Here is a 19,104-nt window from a genome sequence, read left to right on the forward strand (position 1 = left end):
CATGAACTTGCAAATTAAATTCCATTCATGAAAATGTATATCAAGCAAAGGATTTCAAAAGAGACTTTCATTGCATCAAGCATTCCCACAGAGGGAAGGAAGCCGGGGGAACCTGCTTACTGGTGGTCTCTCTTCACAACCTGAAATAATGCTCTACACACAGCTGGGTGGACGCCATAACACCTGCAGATGTTTTCGATAGAGGTGACGTGCCATGAAAAGCTTTCATGCTGCAGGTAGAAAGAAGACCTTCGTAAATTTACATTCCACCCTTAAAAACATACGATACTCTTTGTACGTGACAGAGCTGTGTGTGTGTGTGTGTGTGTGTGTGTGTGTGTGTGTGTGTATGCTTTATAAAACAAAAATATGTATTTCTTCTTCTGCTTAAAGGAGTGAAGAGAGACCGACGTTTATTGAACACTGACATGCGCCAGGCGCTTTGCATCCCTTAACTTCCCATTTCATCTTCACAACAAACCCAGGAGGGATGGACTTGGACTGTCACCATATTATAAGTGAGGAAATGAGGCTCCAAGAGGGTAAACCATTTGCCTGAGGTCACAAGGGCAGCAAACGACAGTCAGCCTGATTCCCAAACCCAGGCTCTTCCCGCTACGTTTCTCTGCCTGCTCAAGTCCCAGTAAATACTTTTGTTACCCTTTCCTGTACACAGCCTTAAACCTTCCTGCCGGGGTAATTTTTATAGTTCATGGGAAAATGCTGCCGGAAAATCAGAGGAGGAAAAGAAAGAATTTTTTTGATAGGTACGGAAATGACGGAGGTCCGACACGTATTCAGGCATTTCCAAAAGATACAATACAACCTCGTCATTGATTAGTGTCTCATGCATATAGGGTGGGTGTCCTTCTGAATCATGTTTAGGGGATACTTAAGTTGTCTTTCAAGCACAAACCACAAACTATCTGCGTCCCACAATTTTTGTCCACCATGTCGCTCCACCGTCCTCAGACCACAGTCTCAATTGTGGCAGTATTACCATTGTCCTCCTGGCGCCTGGGTTGCATTTCATCTTTGAAAGCCCTGGTCAGAACCACTTTTAAGGACTCCTTGAATCGCTTCTTCTTACTGCTGCCCACAAAGAAGTAAATAAAAGGGTTGGCACTGCTGTTGATTGTGGAGAAGAGGAGAGAAATGTTGTGCAAGTTCCCGAACGTGGACCAATACTCATAGTACAGCAGGTAAAGCAGTCTCATGGGCATGGCGAAAATGAGGAAGATGATGATGGTGACCATGATGACCATGAACAGCTTTGAGGAATGGGACGTCCACGTGTTCTTTCGGATCTTAACTACGAGGATGGTGCTGGAAACCACCATGAGCGGAGTGAAGACCAAGAAGCTCAGAATGGCTATAAAGATAATCACCGCCCTGCAGTCACTTCGGGAGTGACTCTGGCCTTCACTGTCAATGCACATGACATATTCCATGGTGGTCACTAAGCAAGAAAGCGCCCACAGGAGGGCACAGACGAAGGCCGACTGGTGCTTGGGGCGATGACATCGGTACCAGATGGGGTACAGGACGGACAGGCACCTCTCCACACTAATGGCCGTCAGCAGATAGAGACCCGTGTTGTAGCCAAACAGAAATGTCACTGATAATGTGACAATCGTGTAGTAATAGCCGGAAGAGAGCTCATAATCTAAAGCATAGTCAACAGACAGAATAAAAATACAGAAGAGTAATGAGATGTCCGCGATAGACAAATGGGTGATGTAGACTGTGAAGGGGTTTCTTCTCATCCGGAAGCAGAGGAACCAGAGGAGAATTCCATTTTCAACGAAGCCCACTGGGGAGATGCTCATAATCACCCAGTGCACGATGGGAATCTCCCGACGCAGGTCCCCGATGGAGGTGTTCCTACTGGTTGAGGTGTTCGTAGACTCCTCCACAAATGATGTCGCGTTTGACTGATCCATGAGGAGGCCTCAAGCTGGGGTTCTTCAGGGAATTTTCTGTAAATAAGTTTAAAAAAAAAACATGAAAATGGATGAATTGGAAGAAAAGGGAGCATGTCCATGATGGATCATAACCTTCATGTTATACAAAAAAATGTTAAATAGACTGTACAATCCTCTTTTTAATGATGATAAAATTAGACATTTCACCAGAAAAGAGAACTGACTTAATAACTTGCAGGTCCCTTAGTGCCCCTAATTCTGTATTATTATTTGCTTATGTTTCAGCGCCAAAAGGGATCCGGAAAAGTGAGTGGGTCTGAATTCCTGGTGTCCGTTACTGGTCTGGCCCAAGCTTTCAGGATGGGGTTTTGAAAATCATTTCATCTTCTGTGCCTTCATCTCCTGGCCTGAAAACCAGGTTAATCGCATTAAAATGTGATGACAAAATAGATGTTTGGGCAATGTTGTCATTTTTTTGAAGAAAAAGAAGATTGGCCCTGAGCTGACATCAGTGCCCGTCTTCCTCTGCTTTATATGTGGGATGCTGCCACAGCATGGCTTGATGAGCAGTGTGCATGTCCCATGCCCGGGATCCAAACTTGTGAACCCCAGGCCGCCAAAGAAGAACACGCAAACTTAACTGCTACGCCACCGGGCCGGCCCCTCATTTTTCAATGCATAAAGTGCCATAAGCGATGGGTAAATGAGAGAGAGTAGCTAGCAAAATTATGTTCAATAGTGTACCAATATTTTTGAAAGTGTGAACAATTAGAAGGCCTTTGTTTCACGTCGTCTCAATACCTGTGACAAAGCTGGGCACCTACTCAGACTAGCTGTGCCGTGCAAACCAGGACTCCGTACCAGATGGTGAGTCTCCATAAGATGTGTTTATACATCCACACACCGTAGACCAGACTAGGCAGGAAAACACTATTGACAGACACTGAGCAAAGCGCTAACCTGAAACCCAAAAAAAAATGCTAAACGTTTGAGACTGCAAAGCAAAGATTCTCAGAAACTCTTACACATTACAAACTGCAAAATAAATACATGCCCAGCTCCCACCCTCTTCCTGTTATGTAGCAAATATATATATGCCACGTCCGCCTCTGCAGAAAGGAAAAAGGAGGCAGCTGGCAGAGGTCATCGCCCTCGTCTGAACGCTAAATTGTCCTTCACTTTTTTTTTAGACGTTGTGTTTATGTGTGGTGGTAAAATACTGTTTTTTACTTTTCGGGGTGGGAGGTTTGTTGATTGTTTTTGTTTTTGTTTTGCTGAGGAAGATTCACCCTGCCAATCTTCCTATTTTTTCATGTGAGCTGCCACCCCAGCATGGCCAAGAGTGGTGTAGATCTGTGCCTGGGAACCGAACCTGGGCTGCTGAAGGGGAGCACATCGATCTTAACCACTAGGTCACTGGGGCTGGCCCTGTTTTTCGCTTTTTGATCTTCGTCCTTGCAGACCAGGGCCCCAACATGTGCAAAAAATAATTAACCTCTAGGAAGTTGACCAAAACAATATATATATACATATATTTTTTTGATGAAGATTAGCCCTGAGCTAACGTCTGCTGCCAATCCTCCTCTTTTTGCTGAGGAAGACTGGCCCTGAGCTAACATCCATGCCCATCTTCCTCTACTTTATATGTGGGATGCCTACTACAGCATGGCATGCCAAGCAGTGCCATGTCCACACCCGGGATCCGAACCAGCGAACCCCGGGCTGCCGAAGCTGAACGTGCGAACATATCTGCTGTCCCACTGGCCCGACCGCAAAACAATATTTTTATTAGTAGATACCTGCCTTTTCCTCACAAGCTCATCTGAAGCACCACAATATGCCGATGTGATATTTTGTGGAGCTTGAATGTCTCTGATGATATTAGACATTTCTAGGATTGAGCCAGCAGATCGCCGGCACCGGCAAGGCTCTGAGTTTTTACTCAGTACAGCTGTGCCTGAAACCTGGACTAGCAGGCGGGCTGGTGGAAAGGGTAGTTACCTCGCCAGTGGTGTGATCCAGGAGCCCACAGAGGTCCTTGCCTCCACTGTCCCCTCTAATACTTCCCTCAGCTGCTCTGAGGAGATACTGGATATTATTTTCACGGGGGAAAATTCTCCTTTCATTTCACAATTAGACAGAAGATATAGACCCCAATACCCCCAGGAGCCCAACACAAGAACCAGAATTCACAATACCATGGCATGGCCGACCACAGATCTGCTCTAGAGACCAGCCTTTGTTGTAAGTTTGTAGGTAAGACCCCAAGTGCCCCCAAATCCCTCATCAAATATTTAATCAGAGCCAGCTCCACACCAGGCACTATTCTAGGCATTGGGATACAGCAATAGATGAAACGGACAAAGCACCAACCTCTTAGCATTTATACGCCATGGAGGAGGCAGTCAATAACCAATGACAAGGACAACAACAACAACGAAATAGGTGTCAGACCATAACAAGCGCCACAGAGAAAAGTAAAGCATGAACCACATCATGGACCGACTGTGGTGGTGGAGGCAGTAAGGCAAGGGTGGGCTCGAGAGGCTGAGTCCACCCATGATTTGCTGATGGATGAGACATATGCTATTGTAGAAAGAGAGGATCTGTTTTTAGCCATTTGCTGAATGGACAGGCACCGGTGGAGCAGGTTGGAAAGGGATATACGGAGTCTGAGAAGCCTAAGTGACAGCCAAATGGAGACGTCTAGTAGGGTGTCAGCAGGTGAGGGGACGGATGTAGGCTGGGAGTGTAAATGTGGATGTGGTATGCAAACAGGTGGAATTTAAAATCATGAGGTCAAACGAGATCACCTATGAAATATGGGTAGTCAAGAGGAGAAGGGGTCCAAGGACGGAGGCTTGGGGCATTTCAAAGTTTAGAGGGTGGGGAGATGAAGAGAAAGAAGCATCTGAGACAACTAAGGGAGAGTGGTACCCAGGAAGCAGAGAAGGTGTTTCGAGGAGAAGGGAGTGTGATCAACTGTGCTAACATCGCAGCCAGTTCAAGTCAGATGAGCCGTGGAAATTGACCGTTACGGGAGAGTCATTGTTGACCTCGATGAGAGCAGTTTTGGTAGAGTGGAGAAAATGAAAACCTGATTAATCAAAGTGAATTCCAGAGAGCATGGGTGGAGACAGTGAGTATGGACAACCTTCTTGAGGAGCTTGAATGTAAATTCAAGCAGAAATGGAGCAGTAACTGGAGAGGGCTGTGGGGCTAAAGGGGAGTTGATAAGCTAAAAAGAATTATCCAGTAGAGAGGAAACAACTGATCATCCCTAAGCGTAGGGGTCTAGAGCTCAGGGGAGTTGCTGGTGTTATGTAGGAGCAGAGGATCTGGTTAAAGATGCAGCCAGGTGGGTAGAGTGATAGCAGGAGTGTTAGAAGTTAGACGTTCCGGGGCTGGCCCCGTGGCCGAGTGGTTAAGTTCGTGCGCCCCACTGCAGGCGGCCCAGTGTTTCGTTGGTTCGAATCCTGGGCGCGGACATGGCACTGCCCATTGAGCTATGCTGAGGCAGCGTCCCACATGCCACAACTAGAAGGACCCACAACTAAGAACATACAACTATGTACGGGGGGCTTTAGGGAGAAAAAGGAAAACAATAAAAAAAATTTTAAAAAATCTTTTAAAAAATAAAATAAATCCCCTAAAAAGAAAAAAAAGAAGTTAGAAGTTCCCTTCTGAACATACACTATCTCTTTTTCCAGCAAAGTAAGGAGCAAGGTCATCAGCTTAGCAGTGAGGAGAGGTTGAGGGTGTAAGGAGAGACGGCAAGTTGTGAAATAATCAAGTGAAAGAGGGAAAGGACTAGGGAAATACGCAAAGAGCAGGACGGCCAGGCCAACCTTTGCGCCAGTCTAGGCTGGTGCTCATGAATTTAGAGAGACAATCCAGCACGATGTGGGCTTTTCTCCAGCCCTGGGTCAGCTGTCCATACGTGAACAAGGAGAAAGAGGAGAGCTGGATTTAACCAGAGTTGGTGTTTTACCAGGCTGGCGCAACGTAGAGTCAGGGGCAAAGAAACTGGACCTCATGGAAGGGAATGGTTGTGATGATGGACTACAGAATTCAACGGGGTTAGGAGAAAAGTGAGGTCTTGCGGGAGGTGATGGACAGTGAGCAGGGGATAGGAGCCATCTATTGTAGATCTCAGTGGAGTCCAAGAACTGCTGAGGTCCCAGTACTAGAGGTAGAGAACCGGCAAATGGGAGGTTGGGGCTGGAGAACGAGATGCTTGGAAGTGGGATGGTGGCGGTGTGGTTTTGGGGTTATTGGTATTGACAAGTGTAGAGCATGACCATGGGAATGAGCGGCTGAGGGGGAGTGAAGGACAGGTCATGTGAGGGGAGAAGGACCTGGAGCCAGGGCGCTGGAAGAGTTCCCTATATGGACATTGAAACATCTATATGGACATTGAAATCGCTGGGAGATAGTGTTGGAGTAGAGGAATAGCATTGGAAAAAACTGACTGTGATCCAGGGCCAAAATCTTCAAGGAATTAGGGAGAGCGACCCACGGGTCTGTAGATAGTCAGAGCGAGGAGGGTGGTAGTTGACATAGTTTGGTGGCATGTGCTTCCGAGTTGGGTTTTTGTTGTCGCTGGTGGTGGTGGTGGTGTTTTAGGGAAAGAAGAAGAAAAAGGAATAATCTGGAGTACAAAAAGGTAGAGGGTAAGAGGCGACAAGATCGGTACAGTCCAATAGAAATATAATGTTTGCCACAGGTATGATTTAAGGTTTTCTAATAGCCACACATAGAAAAGTAAAAAGAAACAGCAGAAATGAACTTTAATAACATATTTTATTTAACCCAATGTGTTCAAAATATCATTTCAACATGTAATCAATATAAAAATATTGTGAGCTATTTTACGTTCTTTTTTTCACATCAAGTTTTCCTCTTACTGTTCCTCTCCCTTCAGACCAGCACATTCCCGTGCTTACTAGCCCCGTGTGGGCAGCAGCCACCATATTGGATGGCTCAGGTTGAGAGCCATGAGAAAACCAAAACCCCTTCTACGAGGAAGTCAGATGTCTTCATCTTTTAATAACAAACCTAAATCAAAGACCAGAAATGTAAAATCAGGACCTAATCAGAATTTTTAAGAAAATTGACAAAAGCATCTTTCTGACCCGGCCCACATCCTTGAACCACAACATCCTTCAGCTTTCAGCTTCTCATTGTGCACAAGAGAACTCTCATGTACTCCTCATAAAAATCAGTTGGGGGGGATGTTTCAACACACAAGATCAAATTGTATTTTCCTTTTAAAGTCAAACCGAGTAACCAAGTTCACTTTCTGAAGATAGATCATCTTTCCATTTTCCAACAAACGTTAGGTTTCAGCACCGTGCTAATGGTTAAGGAAATAAATAAGACCCAGTTCTCTGCACAGGGCGAAAGAGAGAACTAAATCTAATTCAGTATGGGAAATGGAATAAAGGAGACCTTGACCGCGAGTCAGAATAGCACACAGCAGGAAACGATGTCTCAGGGTTTCGAGGAAGGCTTTACAGGGCTGGGCATTGAAGGGTCAGTAGGAGTTTGTTAGCTGAGGAGAGGAAGAAAAGTATTTTAAGAAGAGAGAACAGATGAACAGAGGCATGGAGGCAGGAGGGCACGGGACATTCACGGTGGGGTTTGAGGAGCCTGGTGGACCTTGGGTGGAGGAAGGACTTTGCAAAGAAATGAAGGGCTGGACTGAATTCAGCATGAACATCAGGTTACATTACGCCCTTAAATGTCACACTTATTCTACAGGCTGTGCTCATCCAACGTTAGTGCTTAAACATTACCTGGGGTCGCTTATTCCAAAGGCAGATTCCAGGGCCCCACAGTTTCAGAAAGCCCTGGAATCTGAATTTTCATAGCCCAGGGGATTCTGATGCCGATGGGGCCTGGGTCACGGTTTGCAAAGCACTGCCATTTGCACTCTGGAGCCACTAAAGGTTTTCACACAGGGCCAGGATGTGACTTGAACTGTGTTTTGGAAACGTTATCCTGGTTGAAGTCTACAGGCTGGATGAAAGGGAACAATGGATGGAGCAAAGAAGCTGGTAGGGGGCTGTTGAAATAGTCCTGGTGAGGAATAATAACTAGGATAATGGCCAAAGGAGAGCACGGATTCCAGAGGCATTTCAGAGAAGACTGGTCAGACCTCAGGCCCCAAGAAGGAGAAGGAAGAGGGAGGAGTCAGTGGACTGAGGTTTCCACCTGATGAGGCTGTGTAGATAAACTACTAACGACTGAGATCAGGAACAGGAGGGGCAGTGATAGAGAGAGTGGGAGAACAAAGAAATCGGCTTGTGGCCCATTGAGAATGAAGCATCGGGAGACAGGCATTGGGCAGATTCCAGATGCTCTCGTCTGTGAATTCCCTGTTCCTGAGGGCCTACATTTTTTAATAAGCAGGACTTCATAAAATAAAGAGTAACACACACATATGAGATCTTTAGAATATTATTCATTACTCTGCTTTTGCCTGAATGTAAATTTCAAATGGAGAAGCCACCTAGACCGCAGGCTCCTCTTCTATTCCCATGTCTGTTGCCTAGACTCTTGGGATGAGGCTCCTCATCTCCTGTTCTCCTTGTTCCCTGCACCAATCCATCCTTCCCAGCCTCTCACACTGCCACCCCTTCCTTTTCCGATACTCTGTCCACCCACTCTGGTGTTCTTCTTTAGTTATCTCCATAGCCATCACATTCCTTCTTATAGAGTTAAAATTATATCTCCCCCACTAATCTGCAAACTCCTCGAAGACAGGAATTTGTCTTATTCATGTTCATGTCTGAATCTCCAGCACTTGTAGGCAGTCAATAAATACTCATTGAATTATTTAGAAGAACAAAGCCTGTCACAACGGACCTGAGACGGCACTCTGGTTACCCACGAAAGAAAACCACTACTTCAAGCCATCACAGTTAATGAAAATAGTTCTCAAAGGTTAGCGCGGAACTCATAAATCGCATAGGAGGCAGATTTTGATCACGATACGGTAAATAAAATTCCCATTCAGACTAATTCTCGTTAAAAATTAACAACTCTCCAAACTGCTTTGTTCTAGTGGGGTTTCATTTAAACAAACACATTGCTAAAAACCGCATTCCCAGTCTTACCAGACCAGACTGGCTTTCAGCTCCTCCAGTGACAGAGCCGATGGCAAGAAGAGCCTTGAACACAGCTGGTCCTACACGCTCACCACCCCCACACCCGGGCTCCTTGGTCATTTTGTATATGAGTCCTCTCGGTCGGTGGGTGACAATGATATATGAGGTTGGGAGGGTAAGGAGACTAGAAGGGTAATTGCTGCTAGCTGACAAAACAGTCTGGCTCAGAATAATTCTGTTTTGGCTCAGCACATAGTTGGGTTCTCAGAAAGCAGTGGAGACAAGGGGAAGCAGGATTAACCACGGTGAGCGACTTGTCTCCCTGTCAACCCAGTTCTAGCACTGTGGGCTCTCTGTCCAGACACGCATACCATCTCTTTTATACAGCTCTGTTTTTACACAGCAATTGCATGCGCGTGTTACCTGGCGGTGACTGTCTAGGGTGGAAGGAGAACTCATTCTAACAGCCTCTGTGCCCCCACTGTGGTTGGTAACAGCAGGAGGCAGGGGGAATCTCAGTTGGGAACGGAGTACAAAAAGTCGAGTGGGTGCCGGCATCGTTATTGGGAAGCGCTCCTGGCAGCATCGCAGAAGCATCTTCCCATCCTGTCTGCCCTCTTCTTCCCCAGAATCCCCAGGGAGAAAGCAGTGTGTTGGAGCATGTGCATGCCACTGTGTGGGACTTTAGGGTCCAAAGCATCTTCCCTTCACGCTAGCCTTGGATCCTTCCATCACCTTGGGAGGCTGAGAAGGAAGACATTGCCCCCACTTTCTCGGGGGATAAACTAAGGATTAATAAACAGGCCAAGTTCAGAGCCACTGTGTCACATCACTACACAGGGCCCCACCACTCACCCTTCACCACGTCTGGTGCTCCCTGGACCCTGCAGGGTGTCAGGCCCTGAATGCCCACGTGGATCCTGATGGCAGAGCCGGCCAGGGCAGGGACCCAGGTGCCCTGACTTCTAACTCAAAGCTGAGCCAGCCTCCCACTTACAACAAAGGTCTGGAAACCACTGGTCTAACCAAACCCTCTCTTTTTATAGCCCACTAAATGGAAGCCGGAGCCACTGAGAGATGCACACATTCATAGCTAATTTGAGGAAGCTGTGCAGCTGGGAGCTTCTGGTTTCACCCTCCTGAGCGCTTCCCATTCTGCCCTGAGGCCTGATCCTATTTTTAAGACCTTACCTTTTATAGCCCTTCTGTTAACATGTTTCCAATCTAGGCTGCCTCTAAGCCTTCCTACGTAAGGAGCTGAAGGCATCATATTCCCTGATATTATAAAGAATTGTTTTTTCCCCCAAAGACTTGTTTAATTTCTAATTATGACTTTGCCAATGTAGGACCAGGGTCACTGTGTGCTCTCCGCGTTCAGATGCCGCTGCGATGGGAACTCGCCCCGCATACAGATGAAGTGGCCCTGCTGTGCATAAGGGCTCGTCCCCCGAAAAGATGCTCGCTCACCCCACCTGGCTCATTTTACAGTCTGTGTCATCGTGACACAAAGTGGGGAGATTTTAAATCCTTTTCAAGGCCTTTTTTTCTAATTACAGAACAAGGTGTGTTCATTGTAGAAAATTTGGAAAATTCAGTGGGAAAAAGTCACACATAAAAACCACTACTCAAAATTAACCTGACTTAACATTTTGGGGATATTTCCTTTTAGCCTTTTTTTCCATGTCTCACACACGCTCTTTTTTAAAATTGAAATTGCGTTTTATAATCTGCTTTGGTATCCTGCTTTTTTTCACTCAGTATCATATTGTAAATGTTTTCTCTGTCAGCATACACTTTAAAAACATGACTTTAGGGGCCAGCCCCATGGCTGAGTGGCTAAGTTCCCACACCTTGCTTCAGTGGTGCAGGGTTTCGCTGGTTCGAATCCTGGGCGCAGACATGGCACCCCTCGTCAGGCCATGCTGAGGTGGCGTCCCACATGCCACAACTAGAAGGATCCACAACTAAAATATACAACTATGTACTGGGGGTTTTGGGAGAAAAAGCGGAAAAAAAAAAAAAAACGTGACTTTAGGGGCCAGCCCGGTGGCACAGTGGTTAAGTTCGTGTGCTGTTCTTCAGTGGCCCTGGGTTCACAGGTTTGGATCCTGGGCAGGGACATATGTATGGCTCATCAAGCCACACTGTGGCAGCATCCCATATACAAATTAGAGCAAGATGGGCCCTAATGCTAGCTCACCAAAAAAAAGTTTTGTAAAAAACCACATGACTTTAATAAGCACTCTTTGGATGGACCATAATTTTTTTTTTTTTTTTTGCTGAGGAAGACTGGCCCTGAGCTAACATCCATGCCCATCTTCCTCTACTTTATATGTGGGACGCCTACCACAGCATGGCTTGCCAAGCGGTGCCATGTCCACACCCGGGATCCGAACCAGCAAACCCCATGCTGCCAAAGCACACTGTGTGCACTTAACCGCTGCGCCACTGGGCTGGCCCCGGACCATAATTTATTTTTAATAATCCTCCAACCTTGGACATACTGGTTGCTTCTGATTTTCTACCATTATTTTTTTTAAATAAAGCACTGTAATGAACTTTCTTGGATGCAAATTTTATGCGCATATTTAATTAGTTCCCTAGGACATATTTCTATAAGTGGAATTGCTGGATCAAAGGGTATAAATATTTTTCAAGATTTTAAAGCATATTAACAAAATCTTCCCAAAAAACTGTACCACTTATGCTGACATCAACAGTACACGAATGCTTTTTTTCACAGCATATATATGCTTTTTTTCCCCTGTGACAACTCCATTTTTAAACATTCCCAAATTTGATAGGTGATTAAAAAGTACTTTGTTTTAATTTGCATTTATTTGATTGCTCATGAGTTTGGATATTCTTTCATATTAACAGTCACTTGTATTTCTTCTTTGATGGATTGTGTTTTCACGTTCTTTCCCCATTTCTTTTATTGAGTTGCAAGAGTTCTTCATAAATGTAATAATTTTGTCATATATGCTACAAATTCTTTTCCCCCAGAAACTGGGGTATGTGAAAGAAGATGTAAGGGGATGCCGCTTGGACTTTTCTCAAAAACCTTTCCTTACTGTCGCAAGTCTGCCTGTCCTCTGTGGATCATTGAGGCTCAGAAGTGGAAGGAATCATGCAGATAACACAAACCACCCTTTATTTTACAAATGAGGAAGCTGATTCATGATGAGCCCAAGATATTTAGTTAGCAGCAAAGCCAGAGTCAGAGCTTAGATTAATGAGGTCCAAGTGGGCACTATTTCTACCCCTCATATAAGTCCTTTGTTAACAGTTCATTTACGTGTGAAGTCCACTCACCCAGATATGTGGCTAGTACAACTTTTGGGACATTTAACAATGGCCTTAATGTCACCAGAAGTGATCACCACAATCAACTTGATTGTCAGTAATGATTTTTATTAAAAGCCTCAAAGGATGGGCTTTTTGTTTATTAAAGGGTGGATATTATTTATTAAGAGAGTGGATTTTGACTTATGAAGGCCCCATCTACCTAGGGCCAAACCCCTAACAACAATAAAAACCAACAGGGATGAATTGTTTTGTCAGTTTCTTCTGATCCCACTTTCTTCTGTAAAATGGAGTGAGCCATAGACATCACCACTATCAGCAAACACTCCTATTGAAACATAATTAAAGCGAGCTGGTCCACTCATCAGCATCATGCTTTTGGACAAGTCCTCTGAAAGGGAGTAAGATGTGATCCTGTTCTCATCCCCCCACATACCACATACAAAGTGTGCTATGGCGTCCTGCTCCGTGTCTCCTTGCTGGGGTCTCTGAGATGACACCATGGCCTAGATGTGCTTTCTTCCCTTGGCTCTCCCCCTGCCTTCCTGCAGTTTCTTCTCTGTCTCTTTTCCTGGATCTCTTCTTACACTGCCCTTTGGGCCTCAGGGCTCCATTCCTGGCCCTCCTCCCTTCTCAGTCTACAGACTCTCCCTGAGTGGCCTCACCCAACCCCTCATTTCAACTCTCACCACACGGACATGAAATCCAGACCCATGGCTCTAACTCAGACATCTCCCAGAACATCAGAACCCTAACCAACAGCCCTGATATCTCCAGCTGGGCCTCATATGGCGGCACAGCAGCCTCAGCTGATCCGAAGCAGAAATCAGGCCTTCCCTGCTCTTCCATGCTCCCTCCCGGACTCCCAGCCTCTCCAGGCAAACAACTGGATGTTTTCCCAGGTGCTACTCATCTTGTATGTTCCCTGCACCAGTCACTAGAATCAACCATCTCCCCAAGGAGCCCTGGTTCCTTTAAGTAGAGAAGGGTATTTAGAAGCCAAGATCTGGGTGACGGGGGTACCCCTTGCCACTGGGGTGTCACTGCTCCCAGGCCCTCTCAGTGGGCAGAGCTGAGGAATATCTGTGTATGAATGCACATGCACAGTCATACATACATACACTGACATCTGTACTTCTATATCTTTCTGTATATATTGAATACCAATAATTCACACCAACATTTCCAATTTTGATTCAACACCACTGAGTTCAGTTTAGTTTTCTTCCTCTCTGTATTTGTAATTCTCTTCTCTCATGGAAAGACACCTGGCTCCCATTATCTGTGATATATTTGCTTATTTGATCAATCCACCTGTAGATAAACAATGTTCTGGTCCACCATGACTGTCCTCGCCCCTGCACAGAGGCCCTCCTCAGTTTGCTGGGGTCTTTTGCCTTGTGAGAGGCCATCACTGCCCCTTTCCCCTGCCCTGGGACACACTCCTCACCCAGCAGAAGCTCTGAACCAGGTACCAGGTCCCCTCCGCCCCGCTCCTCGCAGAGGGCAGGCACCCTCCTTGCCCTGCCATGTCACCACCACCAGCCCTCAGCTGGGCTGCCCCCACGTGGGTGCTCCTCCCCTCCTCAGGCTCCAATGCCTCGCACCAGCCCTGGCCAGCCAGGCTGACTATAGTGGAGGGTACACTTGACACTCACCACCTTCCCACAAAAATCAAAAGAATTGTAGGCAGTATGGCATCTGCATGCAAAAGAGATATTTGAGGGGCCAGCCCCATGGTGTTAAGTTCTGCACGCACCACTTTGGCAGCCTGGATTTGTGAGTTTGGATCCCAGGCATGGACCTACACCACTCGTCAGCCATGCTGTGGCGGTGACCCACATACAAAATAGAGGAAGATTGGCACAGGTGTTAGCTCAGGGCAAATCTTCCTAAGCAAAAAAAAAAAGAGGAAGATTGGCAACAGATGTTAGCTCGGGGCAAATCTTCCTTAGCAACAACAACAAAAAAGACAGAGAGATTTTGAGAAGAGAGGTTTGACATTGTTCAAATCACATTGCAGAGGTGACTGCCTATTCGGCCTGTGGCTAAGGCTGCTTTGCCTCTGAGTCATGCTTTCAATCAAACTGACCACGAGATGCGAGTCCTCAGCAAAGCAGCTTAGCCCCTCTAAACCTCAGCTCCTTCACACAGTTGGCAGTTTAATGTATTTCCGGAAGGCTGGGGTGTAAGAAAAGCCAGAGATTGAAAAACACTTTGCCAATACCAGTCTCTTGGAAGTGCCAACCTGAGCTAAAGAGTGGGCAAGTGGGGAACACCAGCAGGGGGTCTCCACAGATGTTCAAGGAGGTGGGCTTTGCAGAGCCCGAGTCCTGGCAGGTCAACTTGAAATTGCCCCCTGTATTTACCTCTCAATGAAAGTGAGAGGAGCTGATGGACGATGGGGCTGACCAAAAAGCGAGGAGAATCAAAGAAAGAGAGAGTTGTGGGCGTTCAGCTTTACTGAGGTAGAGGCAGAGCTTCCAGAGCTGTAAGGCTGTGCTCGCTGAAGTCTTCTCTGGAGAGCAAAGAAGCAGACAGCCCCGGCCATGTTCTCATTCAGTTGGCCACAGTCCTCCCCCGGTCCTGGGTTCTCAGTCTTAGAAGAAAGGAATGAAGGAAGGAAGGGAGGGAAGAAGGAAGGAAGCAGGAAGGAAGGAAGCAGGAAAGAGGAAAGGAGGAGGAAGGAAGGAAGGAGGCAGGAAGAAAGAAAGGAGGAGGAAAGGAGAGGAAAGAAAAGAAAAGAGAAGCCAACAAAACTAGTGTTCCTGGGTGGCCCATCTGAAGCCTTGTCCTGTTCCTAGGCTACCCAAAAGAGAGCCCGGACCCTGGGCTGGACCACCCAGGTGTGCAGCTCGGGAGAAAAGGACAAACCCTTCCCTTTGCGTGTGTGCAGTGGTCTGGACAAACGGAAGCCCACCTGTGAGATGGAATTTCCGCAGCAGGTAGGGGCCTGCTGGGAAGGCGCAGGGCCAGGACGCCTGTCCCGGTGTTCCACGCCTCGTTCCCAGCTTCCTAACATGTGAGTCATCTGCGTGCAGAAGCAGAAACTTCTCGCTGCCTTTCCAAGGGTACAGCAGCATCAGCTCAGAGCACTGGTCTCAAAAAGGGGGAGGGAGGCTGATTTTGGCCCCTAGGGGATATTTGGCACGTCTGGGGATTTTGGTTGTCACACCTGAAAGGAAGGGGCTATTGACATCTAGTGGGTGGAGGCCAGGGATGCTGCCAAACAGCCTACAATGCACAAAACAGCCCCACTATAGAGAATTATCTGGCCCCAAATGTCACTGGTCCCGAGGTTGAGAAACCCTGCTCCAGAGGCAGGCTCATTATCTCCTTCTAATTGCTGTCTGCAGAGCAATCGAACAACATTCTATACTTTCCCCCACCGATTTACACTGCCCCCCACCCCACCCTGCCTGGGAAATATTGTCAAGATATTCACATCAAACATCAAGACTGAGCAGGAGAGTCCTCTTAACAGACACCTTGCCACCCATGGGCGGCACATCTGACTTTATAGGCAACAGGAGCCAGTACTAACGTTGCTGCCACTGAGAAAAGGCACAGAAAAATCCATCCGGCTCACCTCTGGCCCTGTCCCACTGCTTCCAGCCCAGTGACTTCCCCAGAGGACTCAACTATGGTAACATCTTTTCAAACCTGACTCCTTTACCATTCGCAGCATCTAGTTAAATAACCTTGAACACCTCCGAGTCCACCAGCAGATCCACGAACTGATCCTAAGATTCTTGCCCCGTATCACGAGTCAAAAAGACAAAGCGAACGCAGAAGTTTCAACCCCGAAGTTGAAAAACAGTGTTTGAAGACAGTTAACCCAGCAGAGAAGCAAATTTTCCGAAACGAAGGCAGGAGGAGACCGAGTTTTTTGCCAACACACACCAAACATCGAACACACCGTGAAAACAACCAGCACAGAAAGAGTTCCCAGGGAATAGCTTTCTGAAGAGGGAAAATCTTACTCTGATTGTCAAGGACGGCTGAACAGTGAAAAACTCTGCAGACTCACTAGGTCGACGCGCTCAGGGAGGGTCAGAGGTGGCAGCGGGGAGGCAGCCCCTTCGCATCCCGCGGCACCGCCGGCCCGCCAGCCTGCAGGGTCTCCGGTCCCAACATCTCCTCCAAGGATGCCCGCAGCCTCCCTTCGCTGAAGAAATCAGAGCCGCTTTCCCACTGCCGAGAATATTTGAGATGTGCCAAGCAGATGGTCCCACGCTTATCAGCAGAAGCCGCGCTTCAAATGGCATCATTCGGTGACACACTCAAGTGAAAATCTTCCCGCTGATCCAGAGTGGGAACAGGCTGATGATAACGCGAGGTGGTTGACCCCCTTGAACCATTAGGGCCAGCCAGCACTAAGGAGAAAGACGACCCCGAGAAACGCTACATGGAAGGGCAAAGCCACCAGTGTAGTGAAAGATAGACCAACTCAAATTCCTGAGTCAGCCGTAACTAGCCATGTGATCTCCGCTAAGCTCCTTAAGACTCAGTTTTCTCACCTGTAAAATGGAGCTAATCGTGTTACCACAAAAGGTTGCGACGATTAAATGAGACATATGTACACACTTGCACAGGGTGGGCCACATGGCTCGACAATTAAATATCCGTTCCTTTCCTACCTACCACCCAACTTCAGAGAATCTTGTGCCCACTTGACTGTGTGAGTACGATGTGCTGGAGGAGAGAGAGCCCAGGAGCTGGGTTCCAGGACATCCAGGCTCAGATTGCTTCTCAGCCTGGTTTGGAGACCATTCCTGGGAGAAGCTGTTTCTGTTACATGCAGATTCTCACCAATGCAGTCAGGTTACTTTTTCCCCTGAGCCCTGGGCCCCTTTTCAAAGACCCACTGTAAAGGCACCAAGGCCACGCAGGAGAATTCTGGATGGTTTGAGCAGCCAAGCCCTGCAGTGAAGACCCACCCCCCATTCATGGCAGTATTTCTTCTTTTTTGAAAGTATTCCCTCACGGTTACTGTGTCAAAGCAGTGACGGACCCCTGGGACTGATTAGATCAAAACGGGGCGAGAAGGCAGTTGCAGATTCTGTGGGAAAGCAGACTTAGGAAACCATATATGAAGCTTTCCTCGGACTGTTTTCACAAGCAGCGAGACCAAAGGCGAGCCCAGCTGCTCTTGTGGGAAGCCGGACCCGCGCTCTGTCCTCCGGTAGGGAGAAGAAAGGGGAGACCAGGGGACTTCTCCTAAAGACCTTCAAGCCACAGGCAAAATAAGGTGAGGGTCAGGGCAACTACCGGGTGGGTGGGTGCTGAGCAGCGAGTCGAGGTGAACTCAGTCCTGAGAAGCCGTGTGGGAAGTGTGTTTTCATTACCTGGTTTTTGACGTTCCAACGGAAGAGAAGGCCAGCTTTCTGCAGAGCTTTACATTTCCCGGAGGATAACCAGAAACGGAAAAATAAACCAGGACTGTCTAAGGCCAACTGCAAGGCAGAATACAAGGGGATCAGACACACGGAAGCAAATCCAGTTAGGAGAGAAGTAACAGGCTGCCCGGGAAGGATCCAGAGTCACGGTTGGGCAGGAAGAGACCCCCGAAGGAAAAGGGGAATGAAGGAGGACCAGTGGGAAGGAAGGGTCCGCTCTGCTCCTCTGCTCCACATTCGCTGCTTCCCAGAAGCTCAGGGACTGTCCAGATTTTATGAATGTTTCACCCTGTCCCTACGGGGGCTGTGAAACCCTGAGCAAAGTGACCAACTGGAAGGAAGGCTCCAACGTCATTATTTAAGTCAACAGAACAGAGAGCCTCACCAGTTCGCTTTTTCCGGCTCCTATCAGAACAGAGAGGTCTGTCCATCCTGACAGAGAACAACAGGTTGCCCAATTTGGAAATTGCTAACAGTCACAAGGTGGATGAGGAGCAAGCCACCAGGAAGCTGGAGGGGCCAGATGGTACATAGGTAGGGAGACAGGACCCAGGGGGCTGGGGGCTAGTCAGGGGGAGCCTGGAAGAGATGGCGCTCTCTCCCCCAGATTGAGTGGGTGCTAGAAGGTGCCAATTGTTTTGTGACTAATTGGCACCACTAACCAAAGCAGGAACTATTGCAGATGGAGCCGGAGTTTCATTTGTGGTAGATAATGATTTAGACTTAGAGAAAATACAGCAACTCTTTGTAAAAATAAAACTGCTTGCATTTAAGCCACAAATAGGTTGGCTATTTCGGTGCCTGGCTTGTCTTTGTGAGTAATCATCCTCCTCTTGAGAGGTAGGGAGATTTTGGGGGGAGGGAGGTGTAGAGAGAATGGGTAACGGAGTCAGTGGAGGCTGGCGAGATGAAGAGTCTGTGGTCCCCAACGTCCAGTGCGGAAGGAAGTGCTAGCTTTTACCTCCACGAGTCAAGTCAATACCTTCCGAAGCTCCCCAGAGAAACAACATCCTCTTTCTCTCACCAAACAATAGGGAAGCATGGTGGAGGGGGCCTGGGGAGGGGCTTGAGGAGAACAAGGAAGGAGGAAGCTTAGTAAACCAGAAGGCCAAAGAGTGGACCCATTAGTGGTAGACCCGTCAGGGGGTAGACCCCATAAGTGGTAGGACCCATTACTGGTAGACCCGTCAGATGGTAGACCCCATAAGTGGTAGGACCCATTACTGGTAGACCCGTCAGATGGTAGACCCCATAAGTGGTAGATCCATTAGTGGTAGAAACTACGAGTGGTAGAACCCATAAGTGGGAGACTCATCAGGTGGTAGATCCCACAAGTTGACCTGTAACTGGTAGAATTCCTTT

General features: G+C 47.4%; 1 protein-coding gene across 1 annotated transcript; it reads right to left on the reverse strand.

Moving 5' to 3' along the window:
- Positions 1-330: 330 nt before the first annotated feature.
- MAS1 (MAS1 proto-oncogene, G protein-coupled receptor) lies at positions 331-18,740 on the reverse strand. Its single transcript, XM_070518741.1, has 2 exons — positions 17,692-18,740; positions 331-1,979 (listed from the first exon to the last, which is right to left on the reverse strand). Exon 2 carries the CDS (start codon positions 1,941-1,943, stop codon positions 969-971), a length of 975 nt encoding a protein of 324 aa, XP_070374842.1. The 5' UTR covers positions 1,944-1,979; positions 17,692-18,740; the 3' UTR covers positions 331-968.
- Positions 18,741-19,104: the final 364 nt, after the last annotated feature.

The sequence above is a fragment of the Equus asinus genome, chromosome 1, assembly GCF_041296235.1.
Source record: "Equus asinus isolate D_3611 breed Donkey chromosome 1, EquAss-T2T_v2, whole genome shotgun sequence".
NCBI classification, from domain to species: Eukaryota; Metazoa; Chordata; class Mammalia; order Perissodactyla; family Equidae; genus Equus; species Equus asinus.